This window comes from Microtus ochrogaster, unplaced genomic scaffold (genome assembly GCF_000317375.1).
Source record: "Microtus ochrogaster isolate Prairie Vole_2 unplaced genomic scaffold, MicOch1.0 UNK70, whole genome shotgun sequence".
NCBI lineage: Eukaryota > Metazoa > Chordata > Mammalia > Rodentia > Cricetidae > Microtus > Microtus ochrogaster.
In genome coordinates, this window is record NW_004949168.1 from 1,660,775 (window position 1) to 1,672,257 (window position 11,483).

Consider the following 11,483-nt stretch of genomic DNA (forward strand, 5'->3'; position numbering starts at 1 on the left):
GGGGGGGGGGGGGGGAGAAAAAGGAGGCAAAGGGGCCGGACGCAGACCCTTTGACCTTAGGAGGTCAAAGTAAAGGAGCAGAGCCAGGCACAGAGGTGTTTCCTGGGGTGGAGGGGCAGGCACAGTGCCTTCCCCTTCTCTCTTCTGCCCCCGCTGCTCTGGTCTTTTCTGCATCCTCTTCCCACAGCAGCAGCCTTGGCCCTATCATTGCATCTCTATCTCTTGCACGTTCAACCCTCTACTTCCTCCTTTTGCATGGGCACTATTACAGTCACTATTTTAAAGTATGATTCCCTGAGCATAAATTATGAATGTGCAAGAGACAAGGCCTTTGTGTGTTGCCCACGGTGGCCCTAAACTCCTGGGCTCAAGAGATCCTCCTACCTCAGAGTCCTGAAGAGCAGGGGAGTCATCATGCTGGATTTAAGTTATTCGTTGTTTTTTTTAAGACAAGGTCTCACTCTGTCAACCCCGCTGACCTGGAATTCCTATCTAAACCAGGCTCACCACAGACTCACTTTGTCCTCTGCCTCTTGAGTACAGGCATAAAAGTGGCAAACCACCCTGCCCAGCTTTGTGTGTGTTTTTAAATAAGGATAAACGACCTGGAATATTAGAGCCCTGGGATTGGAAGAGGTGAGGGAGGAAACAGGAAGGCACATGAGAAGATTCCTAACACATTGCCATTTTCCTTTTTTTTTTTGTAGGAGTATATATGTGCGCATGTTGTATAGATGTACAGACGTGGAGGCACAAGTGCTCATGGACAGAGAAGCCAGAGGTTGACAGCAGGTATCTTTTATATTATCACCTTCTAACTTATCTCCAAGCAGGATATCTCTTACTGAATCCAGGACTCACCCACTGGCCAGACTCTACAGCCAGTGAGGGCCGGGATCCACCTGTTTCGGCTCCACTAGCTCTGGGGTCACAGAAATGTGCAACCACGCCCGACTTTGTATGTGGGTTCTGGGGATTTGAACTCGGGTCCTCATGTTTACATTGCAGATACTTTCAACACTGTGTCATTTCCCGGCTTTATTTTTGTATTTCTTGACCTAGGTTATGAGTATATTTTCATTTTGTCATAATTCATTAGGATGTGCTCTTCTCGTTGGTATCGTTTTCCTATATGTCTTATTGGAGTTCAATAAAGAAGTTCGAAGAATCGAGAGTTTGTACAACATGCACGAGACCCTGAATTAGTCTCTAGTTGCCTCCTATACCCCCCCCCCCAAAAAAAAACAAAGAAAGTTTCAAATCCCGGTTCACTACCTACCCATCAAAGGGTAACCCTCATGTCTTCTGCAGGTGAGATATGCCATACCAAACATGCTAAAGAAGAAAAGAGAAAGAGAGAGAAAAGATGTTAGATTCAAAACAGAAACACTGAGAGCAAAAGTGACTAGTCTTAAACCTTTTTGTGGGTCTCTAACAAGTCTCCCTTTGGTTGCAAATACTGAAGTGAGAGAAGAGAAAGTCTACTTGTAACAGAGTCCAAACACTGTCTGTACCAGCCGTTACCATAGTGCCTGGCTCGCTATCCAGCAAATGGTTCTTGCTCTTTCATTGGTAGACAGGAACCCTTCAGTGGTGGGTCATGGAGCCCAGTGATCTTGGATGTGCTGCAGAATCTCACATCCTGGAGACATGTTATGAGCTGTTCAATATGAGCACACACTATGTGCCTAACATAGCTACAAATGCTTTCACACTTTGTCTTTTCTTTTACCAGTATCTTTAGTTCTGACAAAAAAATTAATATGTATTATTAGTAAGTATATGAATCCTGTGTTGTGGCTGTAACCCAGTGGGAGAACATTTGCCCAGCACACGTGACACCTCAAGTTCAATTCCCAGTACTGCCAAAAATAATCCACAAAAAACCAACCACACACACACACACACAAAACAAACAAACAAAACCTCAGAGGGGGAAAGTACTACTGTAATGTCCATTTTACAAATGAGTAAACTAAAGAGAGCTTAACTTGCCCAGCATCCTGAAGCTCATGGTGACAGTGTCAGGGTGTATATGCATTTTCACGTGGTTTTTACTTTGAACCATCCCTTCTCTGTTCTGTCATGCTACTTTGTCTTATTCTCTGATGGTGTCATATTACTCTGTCATATGCACCTATCAAACTCTCCCGTGCAATATGCAGCTAACTTCATAAAGTAAAAATTTCAGGTCAGGATCCAAGCCCTATTGATAGCTGTATCTGTCTCTAGACTCTTTTTTTCCTGGAGAGATGGTACAGAAATATCATGGAGAGTGCAAGGATTTGGGGCTTGTATGGAAGTTGTCTGTATGTAGTGACCTACTTCCCTACCCTCCCTGTACCTGAACCCTTTGTGGTCTAGCTGGGCACTGCCTTCCTGCTCTGGCTTTACCTTGGGAGTGCTCTGACCAATTAGATGTCAGCAAACATGAAAGAAAGAGGCTTGTGCATGATCCAGCTGCCTCTTGTTCTTCACACGTGACTGTGACAACCTGCCTGGTGGAGGACGAGACCCACAGAACCAAATTGCTCCAGTTCTGTAAGCCCAGTGGTCTCAGCTGATGTCATTCATTGGATCATTCAAAACCCTGCTGAACCGGGCACGGGAAAAAGCAGCATGAGATCAGCCCAATTGTGACAGTATCAATTGTGGTCCATAGTTCCCCGGGGGGAGGGGAAGAAACCAACCTGTTAATTGTGTTGGGGATATAACTCAGCCCTAGTGAACAAAGCCAGTGACTAGAGCCCCTGTACTAAAAACAAAACAAAACAAAACAAAACAAAAAAGTTTGCTGTTTTGTCCCACTGAGGTTTATGGTTGCCTGTGAATCTGGGTTACTGCAGCACTTTGAATCTTGGCTCCCTGGCTTTAGAGAGAGATGACCATTGGTGAGTCATTTAATAGCATTTTAATTTATAAAATTGAGACAACTGTTTCTACATCACATGGTCAAACATACGAATAAACAGTATTTTTGAGGTAGAATGCATATTTAATAAGTGCTCACTAAAAGTTATTATTAACCATACACTTAGTCCAGCACCATCGTGTGATGACCCATGTGTGCTAACACAAAGGGCTGTGCCCCAGAAATACAAAGCAAATAGGAAGAACTTTCTGAAGGAACTGCAGCCTTGGTTGACCGATTCTTTAAGACTTAAATTCTAATTTGTTACTGGAGCAACAGTTTCCATTCTCCATGTTGTTCGTTCATGCACCATTTATTCATTACTGTTTATGGCCTACTGTGTGCCTAGCACAGGGGATAGAGGGGCGGACAAAAGATACTCAGAATCCAGCCTCGCTGGTGCCTAACACAGAGGATAGAAGGGCGGACAAAAGATACCCAGTATCGAACCTGGCTGGGCTCACAGTGCGGTGGGGGAAAAGTAAAGCATGTCAGTAGTTGTGATATAGGAACTGGGGGTGCGATTCAGAGGTAGAGCAAGTGCTTAGCCTATATGAGGCCCTGGGATCCATCTCTAGAACCAATAAATGAAGAGACGGTGAAGTAGTGTGAAGACAGTCTACTAGAGGCATGTACTGTTGACTTACACAGGGGTGAAAAGGGCTCCTTTGTCTAGTAGGTGAGGGAGAATTCCAGAGCCACCCTGGCAGAGAAAAACATTCCTGAGCTATATTATAAAGGTGGGTTGGGCAGAGTGGCAATTATAACCTGCCATTAGACACTCCCAGTGAGGGTGTGCAGGAAGGGATGAAGTTGAAAAAGTTCCCTTGCATGTTACTGCCAGGAAATTGACAGTTAATGTGAAGTGTTTAGCAGCCATTGAACAATTTTAAGTCCAAAGGGACATCTACACATCTAAGCTGGGCTTCAGGAAAGACCCATGAACAATATCTTAGCCTCTTTTATCCCTCTTGATGCTAGGCACACAGTTAACACATCAGTGGGTACTAAATGGTGACCAGGTCCATTTGGTATGTACCGAAATCAGGGGACTCTGTTCTGTTTGCACAGCCGCTGAAGAATCACCCTCAATCTCTCAGGCCCATGTGAAGATGGCCCTCTTCCATCTTGCTATATCAGTAGGGTGGAGAACGATGAGGGTTGGCTAAGGACTGGACCCAGGTGGACCCAGGTCTGGGAAGGCATAGATTTCAGCTTCATGAAATGGTCTTGAACCTCAAATGGGGGACCGATCCTTTGCTATCAAATCTCCCCTTTACTAGAAAATATAAAAACTGTCAGTGACCACACTCACACTTTCTCATTAAGGCCCAAACACTGATACACCGGTCCAGAGTCTGCAACACCTTTCATGACTTTCTTTGGAAGCTCTTTAAAAAAGTAGGCTGGTAGGTTGCTGCCATCATAGGTGACAGAGTCACAGGTCACGATGCCTGGGTAATACATCATCATCCTGGCAGCAATATTGACCTTCTGACCAATGACTACAACAGGAAGGAGCAAGTTAAAGGGGAGAAAAAACAAAAGCTGGTAAAAGTCACATAACCTGAGGAAACCCCCCAAATGGCTTTTCCTCTTTGTTTCTTCTGTCTGTCATGAATGACACATGAATTTAGCCTTCAGTTGGCCAGTGTTGATTTCAAACAATCTTCAACAGTTAACTCAGCCAGTAGCAAAGTTTCTGTCTCACCTGGGAGACCAAGGGGATGGTCTGTTTAGGGACTGAGGGCCCTTAAATGTAGAGAGGTGTTTGTAAGGCAGACAGCCACAGGCCTGTTGAGTAAGATGTACCTTATCTTCAATAATGAAGTAGACCAGCACTGTGTTGGTTAAGGCAGTGGTTCTCAACCTTCCTAATACTGTGACCCTTTAATACATTTCTTCATGTTGTGGTGACCCCAATCATAAAATTATTTCATTGCTACTTAGCTGTAATTTTGTTACTGTTATGAATCATAAAGTGAATATCTGATATGTGACTCTAGGGGTTGTAACCCACAGGTTGAGCATCACTAGTAAGGGTTCAAAATGTTGTATGTCTACTGAATGAAACATTGTTTGATAATTCAGTGTGTGTGTGTGTTGTTAGTTTGTTTGTTTTAAACAGAGTCTCTCTGTGTAATCTGGCTGATCTGGAACTCATATGTAGACTCTCAGAGATCTGCCTGCCTCTGCCTCGGGGATTAAAGGAGTATGCCACCACATCCAGCCATGGTTTTGTTTTGAGACATGGTATCACTCTGGCTGTAAGCCCCTAGTGGACCATTTCTGCTAGGTAGGTCATAATCCCAAAGGTCCCACAGCTTTCCAAAACAGTCTCACCAGCTAAAGACCAAGTATTCAAGCGCACAAGCCAAGGGGGCATTTCACATCCAAACCACAATGTCTCCCTCAAGCTGTTTTCCGGGGTATTTTGTAATGGGAACCAAAAATATCTTTCTGACACACTATTCCCTGATATGGCTTAACTTTCTCTTTGAGTGATTTCTCCTGCATTTATCTCAATGTCAGGAATGCTGAGCCCTGCAGGCAATTGTCTTGGTATAGGGATCTAGTAGTAACCATTCCCCAAGAGACTAATGAACACACCACAGTTTGGCCAGTTCTGGCTTCATATATTTCTTGCCCCTGTTCCTAGTACCCCTCCCCCCGTATATGCCTGGATCTATCATCAACACCTTGAGAAAAGGATAAGATACCAGCTCCCCTGTTCCTTCTGATGTGGCTACCAGGCATCCTGTCTTGCGTCATGACCCTTCACCTTGCTGATGATGAAATCATTGAGTATCCAGACCTGGCTAATAGGACATCTGGGGCCAGGCCTGCTGGAAATGGGGTTATAGATGGTTATGATCCACTATGTGGGTTCTGGAAGAAGAGCCCAGTTCCACTGAAAGAGCAACAAGTACTCATAGCTGCTGAGCCAACCCTCTAACCCTGACTGAAGTCATACTTTCTTTAAAAAAGGTTTATTTATTACGTATACAGTGTTCTGCCTGTGTGTATACTTGCATGCCTGAAGAGGGCACCAAAGTCATTATAGATGGTTGTGAGCCACCATGTGGGTGCTGGGAATTGAACTCAGGACCTCTGGGAGAGCAGCCAGCGCTCTTAACCTCTGAGCCATCTCTCTAGCCAACTTCATACTTTTTATGCTCACCCATGGCACCAGAAACACACATACTACAGGCCTGGAATTGTCAGTGGGCAAAGTGACATGGCTTTGCCCCACTTGGAAAGACTAAACCCTGAGGGCTGAGCTCATATCTCACCTCCCCCTGACTTTTTTCTTTTTTTAAAGATCTCTCACCAAGCCTAATGTCATGTCGTATGGTGAAAGTAGAGTGGAAGTGGGTTGGGTCTTCATACCTGTGTACTCATGTCTCACAGTGTGTCCAACGATCCCACAGAAGACGATCCCACTGGCAACGCCGATGGAGACAGTACTGATGTCACAAGGCGAGAGAGAGAGAGAGAGAGAGAGAGAGAGAGAGAGAGAGAGAGAGAGAGAGAGAGGGGACGAACAATAATGAACATTTACAAAAAAGATGATGAGCATAGAAAATGTGGTATGGGTGGGGAAAGGCATAAGGAAGGGGAGGGGAGGCAGTCTCGAACAAACAGCCATTCTTTTATACTCCGTTTAGGACCGTTCTACACAGCTGAGAAATGCGAAGGAGAGAATGTCTGAGGCTCTGACCAAGTTATTCACTCTTTCCCTTCTTTCCGGCTTCCTGTGCCCCACCCTCTCTGTTCCGTTAAAACAGAATACCAGATGGGATTGGGGTCGACACTCACCGGATCTTGTGGACTTGAGAACAGAAGTCAAATATATCCACGGCGCTTTCCAAGGCGTGAGTGATCTCGTCAGATGCCTTTTCCCCAGGGAAACCGAAGACACAGAGGAAGGAGCATCCCTGTAAGGGAAAGTGGGCAACATGGAGTCAGTGGGACCAGGAAGCGTCACAGCAATCTTCCCTTTCCGAATCAGGTTTCATCCCAGTTTCTGCCAAGTCTGTCCTATGCTTGGTAAAGTGGGGAGTTCCCAGGGCGCCAGCAGTGGTGTAGCTTCTGTCTTTGCTCCAGAGAGTGATCGTTTCTGCTGAGCTATTGGTGGGCAGTTGTGTCTGCTTTTCCCTGTGGACAAGGCCTTGGACTTTGGAATGGGATGTGCAAGTCTAAGAGGCACAACAGAGTGGTGGTGGGAAAGGCACCAGCTTGGGGACAGAACCTGTCAGGATGACTTGGGACATGCCCATCTTTAGTCCCAGTCCTAGGAGGCAGAGGAGAGAGGTCTCTGAGTTCCAGAAAAGTCTGGCCTGCATACCGAGGGCTGGGACAGCCTGGAACACAGTGAGGCTCTGTCTTTTAAAAAGGCCATAGAGGTGTGCGTGCGTACGTGCGTGCGTGCGTGTGCGCGTGTGTGTGTGTGCGCGCGCGCGTGCGTGCGTGTGTGTGTGTGTGTGTGTGTGTGTGTGTATGTGTGTGTGCGTGTTTGTTTGGGGCAATAACTCAGCCCTTACAGAGGACCTGGGTTCAGTTCTCAGCACCCACATAATAGCTCTTACTCACCTATGACTCCAGTTCCAAAGGCTGTGATGCTCTTTCTTCTAACCTTTCTGGGCACCACGCATGTAGGAAAAATATCCATATACATAAAGTAAAAATTAACTTAAAAATGTTTTTAAAAGATGGCTCGGTGAGTCAAGGAAGACCAACATGGAGGAAGAAGAGTAATACCTGGAAATTGTTCTCTGACCGCCACATGCAGACCTTAGTTCACATATGTTCATGTATACATATGCCCGTATAAAATGTGATTTGAAAATCTTGTAAAAAGAGTATCGAGGCATTGTGGCACACACTTTTAGTCCCGGCACTCAGAAGGCAGAGGCAGGCAGATGTCTGAGTTCAAGGCCTGTCTGGTCTACATAGTAAGTTCCCGAGCAGTCAGAGTTGCATGGTAAGACCCTGTCTCAAAAACAATACAGAATAATGTCAAGGCTTAAATGAGCTAGTCTAGGTAAAATGTTGAGAAGAGCCCCTAGCATGTTGGCCATGTATTAGCAGTTATAACGACTGGTATCCTAGGTTAAGTGTCCAATCATTTGTGTGCTCTACCTGGCCAATGTCTGTGGCCTTAAGTGCTTACCTCACACTTCTGGGTAGGTTTCCTACTCTGTAGTTCGTACTTACCTTGTCAAACATGAAGACCTTATTGATCTGGCCTCGGAAGACCTTCAGGACAGAAGTGATGTGCACACAGGCGGCTTGGATGGCTGAACCTATGACTTCCGCTTTGTCTTGCTCTTTAAACATCAAGTTCACAAAAACTATCGTCACTGGGCGAAGCTCAGATAAATAGCCCCGGAGCTGCTTGTCATCGATCTGCAAGGCAGAGGGCAGCTGTCTGCGGTGTGTATCCTGTTCAGCAGCACTCCAGCCCACACCCCACCTCACCACTGGAAAGAAGGCCTTTTGAGACACTGAGGCAACCAAAGTTGTCACACTGTGAGGTATCCACAGCCAGCCCATGGGAAAATGAGAAGATGACAGGACCCGCTATTCAGACCTCTTCCACTGATTCCAGCAAACACGCATGCAGAAACACACCACTCATCAGTGAAGATTTACACAGTTGCTAATTCGGCCAGCAACAGCTCCATTGCCTAACAACCAAGTCCCTCGGGCTAGAAATGGCTTCACAGGAAGAACTATTGCCTTTTGATCTCTGATTTTCCCAGTTAAGTAGAAGAATATTATTCTATGTCATTTAACCTTGTACTTGGATCTCCTGGTGCCTTCTGGAATATTTTAAGATCCTGTCCCACTATTTTCAGATAAAAATGCAAACCCCAGCAATAGTGCTTCCATTTCTAGACTAGATGGCAGAGGCACAGAGAAGCAGCTTTCCAGGGTTATGTTGATAGAAAGTAGCAAATTAAAACCCAACTTTGGATTCTAGCATTTCAAGTAGCACGTGCTTCTCTGTGGTAGTATATTTTGTTTTATTGTTTTCCTTAGGCCTCCTTTTCTCTACATTCCCACCCTGTGAGGGGCTACAGAGAAGAATTCCCAAATCATCCCTGCCAGTCATTCGCCTTGAATTTTGTTAAATTAAGTGCTTTGCAAATTAGTGGGGGTAAGAAGAGTCACTGTACTTTCTGTCCGAATAGCACAAAGGTTTCAGATTCTCCAATGACAATGTAAACCACACCTTATGGAAGCAGAAATTGCTACAGAGGATTAAGTCATCTTGCTTTCTGACTGCCTGTCTAGCCTCAGGGTTGGGTTCATTTAACTGTTTTTTTTTTTCCATGAAAGATAATGATTTTTAACAAACCAGTCTATTGATTTTTTCAAATACATTTGCAAATAGTTTTTAATAAAAATTGTCTTGTTAGATCACACATTCTTACTTTTGGCTGAGGAAACAGGACCGCAGCATCTCTGAGGACCTATGACCTTTCAGTGCTAGGACAGACCTTGGCGAAGTCCTCCGGGATTCAGCTTTCACCTTCCTTCAGCTTTCCACCCCAGATTTACCTCTTTTACAGTATTCCTTGTTTCTACCCACAAAATTCCTCACCAACTCCTGAGCCCTGTCTTATACTCCATCCTGTAGGCAATGACCGCAGCAGTAGCTGTTGAGGTAGAGGAGGCTGTAGTTGAGACTTTCTCTTGGACAATCACAGGCACTGGTAGTAGTCACACAGCCATTTAGGGGCAATCCCCTATGCTTGGAGTTGAGGGCAACTGCCCCTTTAAAAAACTATGAAAAACAGGGCCCTAATTCCAGCAACTCAAAAGGCTCGCAAGTCAATCAAATGCCTTCCTCGACTGAAGACAGTTCAAAACCACCCCAGGAAACTTAGTGACGGCTTGTCTCAAAAATAAAAAAAAAAAAAAATAACTACAGATTTTTGTTAGTTAGACTGGGTATTATACATAGAGCCTCTAGTATATTAAGCAAATATTCTATCATTCAACATAATCTTTTGTCTTTTTTTTTGAAAGACAATCTCACTATACAGTTCTGGAATTGGCTCTGTAGACCAGGCATGACAATACAGCTGTCTATTGCTTCCAAATGCTGGATTAAAGGAATACACCACCATGCCTGACTATGTGGTTGTGCATGTGAAGGTATTTCTCTCACTTGCCAGAAGAGGTTGCTAAATTCTCTGGAGCCGGAGTTACACGAGACTGTGAGCTGCCTGATGTGGGTGCTGGGAACTGAATTTGAGTTCCCCACAAGAGTACTAAGTACTCTAAACCACCTGCCCTTCTCTCCAGACCCTTCCTATTTTGGGGGGGGGAGGGGAAATCTCTGTAAATTCTCAGGCTATACTCCCTCCACTTGCCAAGTGCTGGGATTATAGGTTTAGACCACTATGACCAAATCTTTGGTTTTTCTGTTTTGTTTTGCTTTTGTTTTTATAAGATCATCTCTCTGAAGCTCAGGCTTTTAGCCCTAACCCTAACTCACTGTGATCCTCTAGCCTCAACTTCCCAATTCTAGGATTAGAGCCATGAGCAACTTTCTTCTGCTGTTATGTTTTCAACAGCTCTGGTTTGCTCAGTTATATAAGGCAACACTGTCCAAGTAAGGCAGACAAGCATAGGGAATAGCTTATTAACCCAGGACTCCACTTGGTTTGGGCTGTATCAACTTCTAGTAGTGCACTTGGCAGTCAGAGACCCTCACCTGGCTATTCTATGCACACACTCACCACTCCAAACAATGCACCTAGCAACCTGTTAGCAGACAAGACCTCAAGTGCACTGAGCTGCATGAATACCATATTTTTTTGAATGAAAATGACACCCATGTTTGAACACTTGGTTTCTAGTTGGTGGAACTGCTCGCGAAGGATTAGGAGGTATGGCCTTGCTGGAGAAGGTGTGCCATTGGGAGTGGGTTCTAGCCATCTACTGACTGCTACCTCCTCTCTGCCATCATAGATCTAACCTGTTGGTCATGGTGTTTATTGCAGCAATAGAAAAGTAACTATCTTAGAGTTACTATTGCTATGAAGAGACACTATGACCATGGCAACTCTTATAAAGGAAAACAATTCATTGAAGTGGTGGCTTACCATTTCAGAAGTTTAGTTCATTATCATCATGACTAGGAGCATGGCGGCTGGGAATATGGTGGCGTGAAGGCAGACATGGCACTGGAGAGGTAGCTGAGAATTCTACATCTTATACAGGCAACAGGAAGTGGTCTATCTCACTGTGCATGGCTTGAGCATATATGAGACCTCAAAGCCAACTTCCACAGTGACACACTTCCTCCAACAAGACCACGCCCACTCCAACAAGGCCACACCTCCTAATAGCTCCAAACCTTTGTTTCTTTCAAACCACCACAATAATTAAGATACATACCCAACTCTACACCAAACAGTACAATAAGCTTTTTCTCCCCTTAAAAACTGACCAACTCAGACATATCCTAGTCTGTTGCGGGAGGTCCTCCCGCTCCTCCAGCCTATAGCCGCTGAGATACCAGCCCATTGGGGCGTGGTCTCTCTCCCTTTAAAAA

The 11,483-nt window shown here is 45.0% G+C and overlaps 1 protein-coding gene across 2 annotated transcripts in view; it reads right to left on the reverse strand.

Moving 5' to 3' along the window:
• Window positions 1-11,483, reverse strand: part of Adcy10 (adenylate cyclase 10) — an 82,036-nt gene that overhangs the window by 48,101 nt on the left and 22,452 nt on the right. For both annotated transcript variants that reach the window (XM_005370101.2, XM_026777525.1), the window contains exons 8-12: window positions 8,129-8,320; window positions 6,731-6,849; window positions 6,302-6,378; window positions 4,227-4,416; window positions 1,280-1,335 (exon numbers count right to left, since the gene is read on the reverse strand). In XM_005370101.2, coding sequence (XP_005370158.2) covers window positions 1,280-1,335; window positions 4,227-4,416; window positions 6,302-6,378; window positions 6,731-6,849; window positions 8,129-8,320 — 634 coding nt within the window. The remainder of the gene's footprint in view (window positions 1-1,279; window positions 1,336-4,226; window positions 4,417-6,301; window positions 6,379-6,730; window positions 6,850-8,128; window positions 8,321-11,483) is intronic.